We start from the raw sequence: 16317 nt of genomic DNA, 5'->3' as shown, positions 1-16317 counted from the left end.
ACACCATCAAATTTGTTTAAACAATTTTTTTTCAATTTTTTAAATAATATTTGATGTAACTTTTATTGTAAAACGTACATATTAGTTATACAGGGCGTAACAAAAATACAGGTCATAAATTAAATCACATATTCTGGGACCAAAAATAGATCGATTGGACCTAACTTACCTTAATACAAATATGTGCACATAAAAAAGTTATAGCCCTTTGAAGTTACAAAATGAAAATCGATTTTTTCCAATAGATCGAAAACTATTAGATCTATAAAATAGAGATTTTTTATTGAAAATTGACAAGTATCATGTTATGACAGGAACATCTTAAAGGAAAATTATAGTGAAATTTGTGCATCCCATAAATATTTTATGGGGGTTTTGTTCCCTTAAACCCCCCAAACTTTTGTATACGTTTCAATTAAATTATTATTGTGGTACCATTAGTTAAACTCACTGCTTTTAAAACTTTTTTGCCTCTTAGTATTTTTTCGATAAGGCAGTTTTTATCGAGTTGCGGCTTCTTTTTTAATAAGTTTACATAAAAATTGTATGGGGATTTTGTTCCTTTACACCCCCCAAATGTTTGTGTACGTTCCAATTAAACTATTACTGCGGTACCATTAGTTAAACACAATGTTTCTAAAACTTTTTTGTCTCTTAGTATTTTTTCGATAAGGCACCTTTTATCAAGATGTGACTTCTTTTTTAATATGGTTCAAAATATGCCTAAAAATGTAAATTATAAATAATAAATTTTCATACGATTATTAAGTCTCCATAATCGTACTTAACCATATACAAATATGTGGTGGATTTGACTAATATTTAAAATATCTCAATAAAAACTGACTTTTCGAAAAAGTACTGAGAGGCAAAAAGTTTTAAAAACATTGTGTTTAACTAATGGTACCACAATCATAATTTAATTGGAACGTACACAAAAGTTTGGGGGGGTTTAAAGGAACAAAACCCCCATAAAATTTTTATGGGGTGTCAAAATTTTACTATTAATTTTTTTGTAAGATGCTCCTGCCATAAAAATACCACATGTCTATTTTCAATACAAAATCTCTAAGAATTTTCTATATATTGGACAAAATCGATTTTCATTTTGTAACTTCAAAAGGCTGTAACTTTTTTTATGAGCATATTTATACTAAGGTAAGTTAGGTTCAATCGAACTATTTTTGGTCCCAGAATATGCGATTAAATTTATGACCTGTATTTTTGTTACACCTTGTAATTATTATTTACTAATCCTATTCAATTATTCCTAAATTTATGACCTGTATTTTTGTTACACCCTGTAATTATTATTTACTAATCCTATTCAATTATTCCTAAATCTAAAATTGGCTTATAATATTTAATTGAAAATAAAAAATCTCAAATAAACTAGGTTTTATTTCTTGATAAACATGCTACTAGATAAACGAAAAATGAAATGTAACAAAATTAGAGAGAGGATAAAAAGAACAAAATTATTTTCAGAAATTTTCTACAATATTGTAATAATTGTATCTTACAACATTGAAAGTTATAATTTTAAGATTGCAAAAAAAAATTGAGATATTTCATACATTTTACAATACAAGACTATTAAAATAAAATTATCAGTTACCCATTTATTATAAGTTATTGTAAAGTCAAGTGCATATGATCCACTCCTATGATTACCAACAAAGTCATCCTAAAAATATCGTAAAAGAATTTCCAAAAATTGTTCACACAATTTACATAGTTAATTAAATAACCACTTTATCAACAAAAAAACATATCCGTAAAGTACGCAAAGAGTACATACAGATTAAAAAAGGAAACTCCAAAATAGATAATAGAGAAAGATTGAGGTTTTGGTTATCGAAATTCATAAACTATTTATATCTCTGTACTAACAAGTACTCGGTGCAACCTGTTTTGCAAAAGCAGATAGTTTATTTAAATAAAATATCTGGTATACAAAGATCTGTTGATCGGATCGGTACTAACGGTTCTTAGCTTAATTTCCAACCCCAATCAATTACGTTTATCTCTTGTTTGGTGGTTCTGTAACTTCAGTTTTTCATTCTAATAGCATATTTACTAAAAAAATAAAACCTAGTTTATTTGAGATTTTCTGATTTCCATAGACCAATACTATTTTTAGAAACAATTGAATGGGATAATTTGTTTTTTCATACTTTAAATTATTACCAAGTTTAATAAAAAACTATGTATTATTATATTATTCATAAATATTTATGTTTTGTGATTAATTACTTCAAATATTATTAAAAAAAATTGAAAAAAAATTGTTTAAACAATTTTGATGGTGTATATAACAATTAATTTATTTAAATAATGCATACTCGTACTTTACGCAAAAAGTACATACAAATTAAAAAAGAAACGTCGAAATCCATAGGTGAGAACAAGAGATACAGCTAACAGTTCCTTCCCCCTTCTCATCGATCTCCCAAGTTTCAAGGCCGGCCGATTTTAAGGGTCACATTTTGAAGCTTTGTGACCGATTTGTTCGAAAGTATATATTTTTTTTATTTGGTACATTAAAACTCTGAAGTATGTTCTTTCAAATGTGACTGATTTGATTTGAAAATTGTTATAAAGAAAGCTGCTGCGACTTAAAAAAAGGGGGGCAGTCAACTTCGTCCCTAATTGTCCTAGGACAATTTTTTCTTTTTTTAAATTTGTATAAAAATTCAGTCTTTCTAAATATGAAAAATAATTTTTCTACGGGTAATGGTTAAAAAGTTATTCTAATTGTTTATAAGCAAAAAATCGACATGTTCTTGCAAAATAATTTGGCGATACTTGGAATTATTTTTTGTAATTTTTTTTAATTAAGTTATTAGTAAAAATATTCTTCTTTTATAAACTATCCAAAGTATTACTGTAACTTCATTATTTTCTGACTTAAAGTGTTGCAAAGAAAATTAATTTGGAATAAACAAATTAAATAACTTTTAAACTATTTGACCAATTGCTATGAAATTTAGTGTGTAATTTAAGCACCAGAAGTCCCAGCATTCTGTGTAATAAGAAGGTTCTAAGTTAATTTTTACATAAGTTATGAATATTTATAAAAACTCAAAATTTATGAATTATTTTGCAATTTTCTAAGCAACCAATAAGGATAGACATATTCAGCGGACGCCATATTGAAATTTTTGAAGTTATACTTCTTTACGGGCGTAATGACGGTGAAATTTTATATGGGAAAACCTAGCGACCGGGCGCATGCGCATTATAACTTTGTTCTGATTGGATGTTCAAATGACATGACAAAAATTATCCAATATGGCAGCTGTGGCACAGCTGTGGGACTGTGTTTGGTTATAATGTATGCTTGTTGCGTTTTAAAATTTGTAGGAAGAGAAACAACAAACAAAAAGTTAGTTAATGGTTATACTGCCTTTTTAAATAGTTTTCATATTATATTTTTGGACTTATTTACATAGAAGAGATGATTGTTGCATGCCAATGTGAAAGCTCATCAAACTGTGCCTAGTATGAGTGCCGCAGATCTCGCTTATTCAAAGCTAAAGAATCTTTCACTGGTAAGTGTTTTATAAATAGTTGATCAAATTTTGTTATGATATTTGAGCATAGCCACTTTGCACGACGCAAGTGATTGCGAAATTTATTAGTCGTTATACGGGCTCCGATACCTACCTTGAACCTACCAAAATACATAAGTAGTATGTAATACTTTTATTTACATAATTTGATTCTTCTTACTCTATGTTTTGTTGTATTTTTTCAATTCTAAATCATTTCAATTCAAAATCAAAATAATTTGATTTACATAAGTTAAAAATGTCAAAAGGTTAATCTGTTTAGTTAGACGATCTTCGCACGTAATGACAAGCTGTCTCTGTGGCGAAGTTTTAATGCGAGTGAAAACGCAAATACCAGCCGCGTGGTAAGTTGGTTCGAATCCCAATAGAAACTTTTATTTTTTTATTTTTTTTTATACATTTTATGATTGTAAGTATATTTATTATATAATTTTATTTTCAGAAAATACGTATTTAGTTAAAAATTTTTCCGACAATTAATGTTCAGAAATCATTTGTGGCATTTTTAATGTGTTTGTGTGTGTTTTATTTTTTTATTATTTTAATTTTTGGCACTGTTTTAATAAAAATGTTTGAGAAGTATGTAGTAAGTATAAATTAATTCAATATTTAAATAAAATATAAATAAAAAGTATATTAATTTCGTTTATAATCATATAATCATATAATAGAAGTATAACTTCTTACGTGCGTACAAAGTACACACACATTCTTTTTTGTATGATTTATGAGTTTCTTACTTCCAAATTTGTTTAAAATGCTTAGCCTTTTGGCAATAGACGAAAAAAGCGAAAATTTATCGTTTTTTGATCTTCATTTGTTCATCATCCTGGTACATCCGTAATGACGATATCCACAAGGATCTACGAATGGAGCCCGTCGACAAAGAAATCCGAAAACACGCAGAAAGTCATGAAAAAAAGACTTCTTCTCCACGAAAATATTGAGGCCATCCAGCTCCTGGACAACTCAAACCAGAAAAGAAGGCTGAAGAGGACCAAACCTCACGAGTTGGTGTAGTGTGCGACAAAGCTAATAGCGGAGCATTGCGCGACTAGTGTGCAAGCAACGTGTTGGTGTAGTGCGTGATAAAGTGAAAAGCAGCGCTTTGTGTGATAGTGCACAATCAAAAAATGCGCCAGTAATAATAAAGACAACTAAGAAGACATCAAAGGGTGACTCTTAGATATTAAGTAGTTAGTAAGATAGGATAGATAAAAAGTTACTCATTGGTCAAAGACCAGATTGTAGCACTTAGCAAATAAAAAAAAAAAATTTGTTCATAACTATGTATATCATCAAAATCGGTTGCAGGAAACATATAGGTTATTATTATAGATGCCACACTACTCAAAAAATTTGGTTTCGGCCTGGAGCGGGTTGTGTCACCAACAGGATATTTTTTTCCTTATTTCTCTGAACTAATGTTCCAATTTAGACGATCAATATTGTACTACCTGAAGAACTTAAGAACCCGTAACTGTTTCCGGCTGTATAGTTCTTGGGCACGAAGTCTTTTTCTTATCTTTTCAACCTAAAGACTTACACATATAGCTTCCATAAGCTGTCTTGGGAGCTGCGAGTGAGAATCGTGAGAAATTGTTGGGCATCTTCTAGCTACTTACACAATTAAACGATCGTGGCGAGCCGTTATTACTTTTTGGTGACTTTGTCTTGTTCTATTCTTAAGCCTTCCTAATTACTGATACCTAGCATAGGTTTTTGACACAACGCCACGTGTCACGCCTGCAAGTGCAACTATGTCCCTCTGGGACATTTCTTGCTCTACAAGACCAATAATTTTCCCCTACGCGCAACTGTTAACCCCACATAAGGTATATTTTCATTTTTGAAAACAAAAGTTAGTTTATTTATGTTCGTTCATTTTACAACTAAAGCAAGTAAATCTATAATGCACCGAGACGTGTTATCTGATTGTGTTATTGGTTTGTTTATCTTCAATAAAACCTTTATTCTTCACAACAACAGTTTTTTCAAAATAAATAAATATTGGTTTGAAATATACAGCGTGTGTCAGCCAAATAGAATAAATTCAATAGTTCAAATACTAATTGTTTTTTTTGAAAAATGCTCAGATCTGTCGATTAGTACTTTAAATCTAAATTTTTTACATACAATAATAATGTATACAGGGTGTCCCAATTTAGAGATATGACGTCATCGTTAATTTTCTTAAATGGCAACACTGTTATTTTAATGGCTATTTAGATAGAGCGTGTAAATCTATACATAACTGGAAAATATCAAATTTTTATTTTCTAACATTTACAAGATAATAATAATTGTTTTTTTTTGAAAAATGCTCAGACCTGTCGATTAGTATTTTAAATCGAAATTTTTTACATACAATAATAATGTATACAAGGTGTCCCAATTTAGAGATTTAATGTTATTTTTTATTATCTTGTACATGGTAAGGAATAAAAATTTGATATTTTGTAGTTATGTATAGCTTTACACACCCTATCAAAATGACAGTGTTGCCATTTAAAAAAATCCAATGGTGCCGTTATATCTCTAAATTGGAACACCCTGTATACATTATTATTGTATGAAAAAAATGTCCATTTGAAATACTAATCGACAGATCTAATCATTTTTCAAAAAAAAAACAATTAGTATTTGAACTATTGAATTTATTCCAAATTACAGACATGACTTTGTTATTTTTTATTATCTTGTAAATGGTGAGGAATAAAAATTTGATATTTAGCTGTTATGTATAACTTTACACACCCTATCAAAATAGCTATCAAAATGATAGTGTTGCCATTTAAGAAAATCAATGATGACGTCATATCTCTAAATTGGGACACCCTGTATACGTTATTATTGTATGAACAAAATTTCCATTTGAAATACTAATCGACAGGCTTAAGCATTTTTCAAAAAAACAATTAGTATTTGAACTATTGAATTTATTTCATTTGGCTGACACACAGTGTATAGTGATTCATATAAGTTTGGTTGTATGTTTAGGGTCCTTGCCTGGTGATCGTCAGGGCACGTCTGGAGCCGGCGCTGGACGTGACAGCAAGCGGGACTGCGGGAGGTGGGCCCCTGCGATACAATCAGCTACAGCCCAACAGCAAAACAACCAAAAGTGAGTAAAAAAACAAGAGTTCCACTCGCTATACATCAGCCGCCGCTCACTCAAGCGGGACAACCTAGGAAGCGTATAAAATGGACTATGTCGATGAACGAAAACATTTTGTGCTTCTATTACAAGGTGGCAACCTTCAGTCAAGAACCGATCGGTTATCGACAACATCTTTATGCCGAATTTTGCAAGGAGTACCACAACGGTGAATAGTAGATCAAGTCCCTAATGAAATCCCTAATGAGCAGATTCCTGGGCTTTTCATACAAAAATCTTAACTTACAAACAGTATTTAAAGTATGTACATATAACTTGATGGTTCTTAACACAAATTCTACCAAACAAATTATCATAGATACTTACATTCCCAATCATATCTGTATTGAGGATTAAAGAAATAGTGACAAACTTCATGACCAGAAATTCCTTTAACTACATGAACAGCCTTAAGTGGATCACATACCATGCCGTCTACTTCTTCTTCTCTTCTGTACATTTTCATTTCACCATCTTCTGCGAAGAGTTGCCACCCAGCACCGCATTCTCCTATTCCCATTTTAGCCATATTCACTTGGGACTTCACAACATTTTCAATCTGCATTAAAAATAAATAATTTTTATACATTAATATACGGTGAGTATAAAAAGTCAAATATCAATACGAAAAATTACAAATATTTATAAAAGACTTTTTATATAAGTATTATGTTATATTTTTACATAGCTATGAAATTTTTGATTCGCCTGACTTCTTGACTATATTTAATTTTTACGTTATTTTTGTCTTTGTGCCTCCATCTTGAATTTAAAGGAGAAACTTTTTGCTCAATATCTCCGCCAATTTCAATTTTTCCACACAAATGGCACGAACTGAAATTATTGCAAATGTGATTTCCTACAATTTCTTTAGTTCAAATTTTTTCGTGTGATTTATATTTTCCGAATTAATGGAGATATGGTGGAAGGGTGGAAGCATAATTATTGAATTATATCCTTTTTTATTAGTTTTATAACAAAAATAATGATTCATACAAAAAGAGAGAAAATTAAACTTTATTACAATTTTATACAATAAGCAGAAGAATTTTTTTATCACCACACTGAAGAAACTTCCTGTAGTTATTATTTGCGTGGAGTCGGACAAATTTTAAGCTTAGTGACAGTAGGCGTTTGTCAGCTTTGTCTCTCGAGCAGTCCCGGCTGAATATTTACAGATGCTAGCGTGTGCTAGCACGAGGGTGTTGGAATCTGTAAGGTTTTGGAGAAATACTAGATTTGCAAATACTAACAGATTTGGACAGCACAGTGTTGAAATCAGCGAGTTTTGTAGTGGCTATACATGCACAGATGCTAACGGCTATTGACACTGATTTTAAATGCGGCCGTTGCTGGTTTGCCAAAAGATATTGCGGAGACATATATGTACCTACAGTTTACATAAATGGGTATAAAAATCAATAAGCCAGATAAAATATGTAGACTTTTATCATTGTTACTCAATTTTGTTATTATTAAAGCAATTCAAAATTAAGATTACTTCTTATCCACTAATTTATTTTGACGAATTCCATTTGACTGCACTGAATGCAGTCAGTGTATCTCTATTGACAGAAGGACAAGACATTGAAGAGTCCCTTTTTAAAACCATAACCGATTTAAGTAACACAGATAACAATATAAATACATATGAGCAGCCAATCACATCCAATAAAAGTTTCTTTGATACAAACATGAATTTTTCTGTTAAAAATTTGCCAAAAGATCTTTCTGATAACGAAGGTTGTAAAGAAGAAATGAATAATTTCGAGAAAAACATAGAAAACATGAGGAACATAATTTCTTCCAATCAAGGCAATCACATGAAGAAAATGCTAGGGATATTTAACAATAAGCTAAAGCAAATCTACAATCCATCAGATTTTTTTGATTTTTGCAATTCAGTCAATAAGTCCAGAAAAATCCTATTCAAATCCAGAAAAATTAATGTTCAACCAACTACTGTCACCACAAGAAAACATCGTGAAAAATTGTCTTGCGGATCTCACAGAATTCAAACTGGACGTCCGTCCAAAAGTGAGGCAGCAAAAGGAAAAAAGAACTATAAACCTGATGAGAAATATCACACAAAACCAACCTAATGCAAAAAGGCACAGTTCTGCACTTTAACCTAATATTATTTTTTTATGTTGTTCTTTTGTCTTAATATATATTTTTTTAATATCCCAACAATGTTTAATTGTTTATTAATACCTAAATCACTTAACATATTTTTCCACAGAAGTAGCTATTTAAAATCAGTGTCAATAGCCGTTAGCATCTGTACATGTATAGCCACTACAAAAGCTCGCTTATTTCAACACTTTGATGTCCAAATCTGTTAGTATTGTTAGCATTTGCAAATGTACTGTTTTTCCAAAACCTCACAGATTTCAACAGCCTGTCCTGATGCCAACACACGCTAAGCTAACATCTGTAAATATACAGGGTGTAACAAAAATACAGGTCATAAATTTAATCGCATATTCTGGGACCAAAAATAGTTCGATTGAACCTAACTTACCTTAGTACAAATGTGCACGGAAAAAAAGTTACAGCCCTATGAAGTTACAAATTGAAAATCGATTTTTTCCAATATATCGAAAACTATTAGATATTTTTTATTGAAAATCGACATGTGGTATTCTTATGGCAGTAGTATTTTAAGAAAAAATTATAATGAAATTTGGACACCCCATAAAAATTTTATGGGGGTTTGGTTCCTTTCAACCCCCCAAACTTTTGTGTACGTTCCAATTTAATTATTATTGTAAAGCCATTAGTTAAGCACAAGTTTTTAAAAACTTTTTTGTCTCTTAGTACTTTTTTCAAAAGTCAGTTTTTATCGAGATATGTGAATATTTGTCAAATCCACCACATATTTGTATATGGTAAAGTACGGTTATGGAGACTTGGTACATACATAATATGTAATATAAAATTTATTTATGATTTACATTTTTAAGTATATTTTGAACCATATTAAAAAAGAAGCCACATCTCGATAAAAGATGCTTTATCAAAAAAAATACAAAGAGGCAAAAAAGTTTTAAAAACACTGTGTTTAACTAATAGTACCGGAGTAATAGTTTAATTGGAACGTTCATAAACATTTGGGGGGTTTAAAGGAGCAAAACTCTCATAAAATTTTTATGTAAACATATTAAAAAAGAAGCCGCAACACGATAAAAACTGCCTTATCGAAAAAATACTAAGAGGCAAAAAAGTTTTAAAAATATTGAATTTAACTAATGGCACCACAATAATAATTTATTTGGAACGGACACAAAAGTTTGGGGGGTTTAAGGGAACAAAACCCCCATAAAATTTTTATGGGGTGCACAAATTTCACTATAATTTTTCTTTAAGATGTTCTTTCCATAAGAATGCTACATGTCCATTTTCAACAAAAAACCTCTAATAGTTTTCGATATATTCAAAAAAATCGATTTTCACTTTGTAACTTCTTTTGTGTGCATATTTGTACTAAGGTAAGTTAGGTTCGTTCGAACTATTTTTGGTCCCAGAATATGTGGTTTAATTTATGACATGTATTTTTGTTACGCCCTGTATATGCGTCCCGATGCTATGGTATAAAGTGCCTACCTACAAAACTAGCATAGGCGCTCTTGTGATTTTTAAATGTACAGTAGAACGTCAATAATCCGGATTAATTGGGATCGGACCCCATCCGGATTATCAAATTATCCGGATTATCGAAATTACCTCAAAACAGGCTAGTATACACATTAAAGTACAACAAACGTTTTAAAATTTTATGTTTTCTCTTGTACAGTAAGGTGTCTAGAGTTGAAATTAATCAAAACATTTTTTTATGTTTAAACACTGTATTGTAATTACTTTATAATAGCACCATGTGTACAGTAAAAACATCAGACACTATTTGGGCTTTTAAAAAAATGTGTAAAATATTTTTGAACTGCGGTGGAGCTTCGTTTTTCGCAGCGAAGTTCTTAGTTTATTTTAAAAGAAACAGATATTTTTGCTACATACAAATCCGGATTATTGACGGTCCGGATTTTTGACGTCCGGATTATCGACGTTCTACTGTAATTATAATTATGTATTTCATCTTTTGGCAATCATACAAAATTTAACGATGATGTAAATAGTTTAAAAAAATATTCTCCTTATAGCTTTTAAAAAATTATTAATAATATTAATAATATCTATTTTTATATTAATTATAATTAATTACACATATCATTTTCTATTAAAATTAATGCTAGACTATCTAGTTTTTTCTGTGTCATAATTGTTTTTAAATATGTTTTAATTAAATGTAATTTTGAAAATGAACGGATATAAAAAACAATAATTTTAAATCTATCTTCGGGTGTTTTTGGTTGTTTATCTGGTTATTCTTAATCAACTTAACGTTTATTTTTTCACTATATTTCAATTCCGTTTCTGCATCCACATCACTTAATTGTTTTGCAACCACCAAGTTGTTTGCTTTTTGAAACATAAATAATAAATTTACAAATAAATAATTCTATTATTACACAGTAGGAGTTATTGTTTACGTTGTATATTTTTCAATATTTTTCGTGTGTGGGATGTAAAAATAACAAGCATAGATTAGCGTATTATGACTGGAATTGAAACCATATTTAAAAAATTAATTTTTCTATTTTAGCATTTTGTACACCAGCAGAAAAAAAGCTCATTTTGGCGCTCCCAAACAGGGGCGCCCGCTTGCATTGCATCCCTTGCAGTCTCGTTATCGCAGGTCCTCCTCTCAAGTATCAAAAAGTCGTGAATTTTATTTATACGAGAAAAAAAAATTATAACCACAGACTATGGTAATTTTTATTTTGACCGACAATTTATATCTTTATGAAACGAGGAAAAAAATTGTCTCACCTACTTATATAGGGTGGGTAAGCTTAAAATTTGTCTGACTCCAATATTCGCTGTGTGCAAGTACTTGGAGGGGATACGAGAAGCGATCGTGTGCGTATAGGGCTTTTCATTCACAGTCATTTGTTTCGAGCTCCTGATATATGTCATATAATCCGTGTATATTAATATTATACACAGATTATACAACACATGACAGAAGCTCGAAACAAATGACAATCGATGAAAAGCCCTATAGCGGACAAATCTTGCAACTTTCTTAACATATATTTCTTAAATAATTCATATTGTTAATTGAAATTGTCAAATTGACGTATATTTCATACCTACAGTCATTGAAGAAAATGGGATTTCGTAAATGATGTGTTATAAATTGTAAAAATTATATGTTGCTCCACAATATTGATATGATATGCAATTATTAAAGTGAATTTAATTAATGGTATTTTGCTTGTAGTACAACGTTTACCTTTTAATAACAAAATATCAGTCTTACTTTCTCTTATAATTTTTTTGGGCTATGGCTTTGACAATTATCCAGCAACCAGGACTAATATACCTAATTGGCCAATATAATTAAAAGTGCTAAAAATGTTTGCCGAGCTATGAAACCAGGTGTCGCTTTTCCGAACTTGCACGGTCTCAATAGGGTGGCCGGAAAGACCCTTTAAACTAATAATAATATGTCAAAACAGCGCCAATGTTTATTGGCGTTCCGGCGCATGCGCATCGTCAAGGGCACATGTTTGGTCACGCAGACAGACAACAATAGTTGCGATTAAAACGTGAACGTGATGGTGGCCATAAGTGAGAATACAATTGAAGCGTGTCAATTACTGCTTCAACGCTTTTCAAGAGCATGTGACAAACAAAATGTTCTGTTTACCGATGAGTGCGATTTACCGCAGATCACGAAATCGAAATGTTTATTTCTGGCCAAAGAACAACCCTCATTTCTCATGATATGAACAGAGGTGGGATTACGAACACTCGATACGAATCGTATTCGCCATGTTTTACCATAGCGCCTTACGGGAAAACATGGCGGATACGATTTGTATCGAGTGTTCGTAATCCCTATGCTGGAATTATTGCAACTTATATGCTTCTACTTCTTCGTTTTGTGTAGACATTAGTCTGTCTGTTTTTCAATGTGCCTCCAGTAAGTTGTCATTCCATCGTTTTCGTGGTCTTCCCACTGAACGTCTTCCTCTTGGGGAACCGTCTCTCGCCGTCACTACTCTATTTTTTGTCATTCGACTTATGACAATTCAGTCAGTTATTAATGTTGTCTATCTTGCATCTCCGTCGTATATCTGCACCTCTAGGTCTATTCCATAGTGTCTTACCATCGATTTTTCGAAGTGTTTTCATCTCTGCTGTTTCTAGCATACTTTTGTCCTTTCTGTATCAGGTCATGTTTCTGCCGCGTATGTGATTCTTGGTCTGAGGACAGTTTTGTAAATTCTGCCTTTCACTTCTTTTACGATATTTTTGTTTCTCCATATTGTTTCATTCAGGCAACCTGCGGCTCTGTTTGTTTTATTCACCTGACCTTCCACTTCTGTTTCGAGCTTTCCGTAGCTAGATCGTGTGATGCCTAGATATCTAAACTCCATGACTTGTTCTATTATCTGACCCTCCAGCTTTAATTAGATCTTATTAGATTTGCTGTTATAACCATGCATTTAGTCTTTTTTGAAAAAATTAACATGTTAAATTTTCTAGCGGTTATATTAAATTGGTGCAGCATACGTTGTAAATCATCTTCACTTTGAGATATTGTATTAGTATTGCTTCGTCTGCATAGCAGATTATTTTAAGTTGTTCTTCTCCCATTTGGTATCTTTTTTTTTGTTCTTACTTTTTTTATTTTTCATCCATGATCAGGTTGAACAATAGAGGACTCAGGGAGTCTCCCTGTCTTATACCATTGCCAGCTTCAATTGTGTCAGTTAGTTCTTCATCTACTTTTACTTTTATTGTGTTGTTCTGGTAGATATTTTCGATCGTTTTAATTATTCCTAAATGTATCTCTCTTGCGTACAATAAATGGATAACGTCCTTGAATTGTGCATTCGACCAACTGTTTGTCGACCAAATGTTGTCGACTAATTTTCCGTCGACGAAGTGTTCTCGACCAACTTTTCTAGACAAGTATCTAAGCACAATAAATGAAACAACACAAATAATCGGACAAAATGGGTGAGCGAAACTATCAAAACAATAAATAATTTGTTTACACTAAAAATGTTTACAAGGAAATATAACTCTAATTGCTTTTATTTAACTTCTATGATAGTGCTCATATCAAATAATAATAAAAGGCATTTCCTATCATTAAGATAAAGAAAAACAATATACGGACAATAACACAATAGTGGCACGAGAATAAAATAAGGAAATAAGTTTAAAAATAAATTTAACATCACCAAATACTTCATGTAAGAATATTGCAGATATTCCCTGATATCTTTACGTATACAGACTCTGACAAAAAAGCGAAGAAGACAACTACAATAAAATAAATAGGACTGACAATGGAAGAGAGTAGACACTACTGACAGTTGTTGTTGCCAACTATAAGTACTAATAGCTGAAGATCAAGACGACGTAAGTTAAAATATGTGTAACTGGCTGTAGATCCAGAGTACAGATCTGTTCTTTAATATGATCCTGGAGAAAGTAGTAAGAACAGCGCAAATTAAAACAGAACTACTGACAATAAATGGACCAAAATTACTATTAGCCTACGCGTATGACATTGACATTGTTAGCAACACTGAGACCGATGTAAAGGAATCTTTCAACAACTTAGAGATAGGGGCAAAAAACTGGACTAAGAGTCAATGAAGAGAAAACCAAATATATGTGCATTAACAGACAAAAGAAACAAGATAGAATACAAGACAAATAACAATATACCTATATAACTTTGAAAGAGTTAAGCGTTTTAAAAGAAAAACAGAAGAGATAAAAAGGAGTATTTAGACAGCAAACAGATGTATAGCCTCCACAACACTATTAAATCCAAGGGCCTAAGACGAGCATCAAAAATAAGGATGGTTAAATCAATCAGTGCTCATGTATGGATGTGAGATGTGTGAAGCAAGTTGTGCAGCCAGCCAAGACCCACCCCGGGATGTAACGTTATGAGAAGGAGCTGATATTGTACTTCTAGCGAAAACACTGGAAGACTTGAAAAATGTTAAACTGCATGAGTTAAAAGAGTAGAGAGATGGGGCTTAAATTAAACACCAAGAAGGATAAGTACCTGCGTTAATCTATGGTTCAGTTGAACGGGGTTCACCGGTGAACTTCGGTATTGTTTGGAATGCGTTTCTCATTGTGAGTGCACGTTCTACAGCTTTCGAGAAATGCCAATAGATGGCAAAAGGTAAAAAACTATTGCCATTTTGTACGACCTTTTTTTATGCTGTTTTTGAATAAAGTTAAATCTAAGTATTTATAGTCAAATAGTAATTTTAATAATTATAAATAAATGTAATAAAAACAAAAATAATGTTATCGTTTATCGTTAGGCTTAATAAAATAAAATAGGTTATATTTATATTATGACAGCGTTTCGTGTTAATACAACGCATGCGTAATCCATGAAATCGTCTGAACTGGGTTCTGAAATCTTTGAACGGCCGAATTCCAGCGTTCAAGCATCGTTCAAGTTTAAACTGCCATCGGTTGAACATGAATTGAAAAAAACGATTTTGACTTTAAACTGACGTTCACTAAAAGTTCAGGTTAACTGGAGTTGAACTCGATATGAGAAATTGGCCCTAAGCAGGAAAAGGAACGTGTTAGTTCTGAAAACCCATAGAATGCGTTCAACTATACAAATACAGTCGAACCCGATTATTGGAATATCCTTCGTGCCAAGCAAAAGTATTCCTATATCCGGGATATTCTAATAACCGATTATTCGTGGCTAGTACGTTTTCGGAACTCAAGGTTCTATTCCTTAAACAGGGATATTCCTATAACCGATATTCTAATAAGCGGGTTCGACTGTATATGACCTGAATATCCAATGAAAACTGCGATGGTATACATATACATCAAGATATTAGGTTCGGAATAAAACGAGCATAAGCCTCTTTCCCAAAATGAAGAATGTCCTATTCAGCCATGATATCAACCTTAAGAAATCGTTGTCTCAGGTGCTATACTAATGTATGAACTGTCTTCACTATAACAATATATGAATTTAAAGCATGGACACTTACAGATGCCGTATGTAAGAACCTCGAAGCATTCGACATGTAAATTTATTGGCGTTTGTTGCGAAACTTGTGGATTGACAATCCTGATTCAGCTTACCTATTATACATAATAAGATACAGAAATTCTTGGCTAAAGAACTTACGGCAATGGTATCAAACCAGAACAACCAAATTTTCGGAAACGTTCGATGGAAACGGAACGCTACGAAGAAGAAGAATATAAAAATTTACCTACCTGTGGCCATAACCGATGTTGACAGGCTGGTGAGGTAGGAGGAGGAGTTACAGGTACCACTGGACCAGTTTTTAATCTGTCCCGCAATTCCTGCTCTTCCTCCATTTTATCTAGTCCCGATTCTAGCGCATCGTAAAATTCATCATCTGCCAGGACGCTATGAGGCCCCTCCTGAAAATAGAATAAAATCATTTATAAATATATTGAAAGAAGTTCAGTAAAAACATA

General features: G+C 31.8%; 1 protein-coding gene across 1 annotated transcript in view; it reads right to left on the bottom strand.

Moving 5' to 3' along the window:
- Positions 1-16317, bottom strand: part of LOC126880389 (ceramide transfer protein) — a 179100-nt gene that overhangs the window by 18273 nt on the left and 144510 nt on the right. Inside the window, exons 5-6 of the mRNA XM_050644224.1 lie at positions 16090-16260; positions 7060-7291 (exon numbers count right to left, since the gene is read on the bottom strand). Coding sequence (XP_050500181.1) covers positions 7060-7291; positions 16090-16260 — 403 coding nt within the window. The remainder of the gene's footprint in view (positions 1-7059; positions 7292-16089; positions 16261-16317) is intronic.

This window comes from Diabrotica virgifera, chromosome 2, assembly GCF_917563875.1.
Source record: "Diabrotica virgifera virgifera chromosome 2, PGI_DIABVI_V3a".
NCBI lineage: Eukaryota > Metazoa > Arthropoda > Insecta > Coleoptera > Chrysomelidae > Diabrotica > Diabrotica virgifera.
This window is presented reverse-complemented; position numbering and strand designations above follow the sequence as displayed.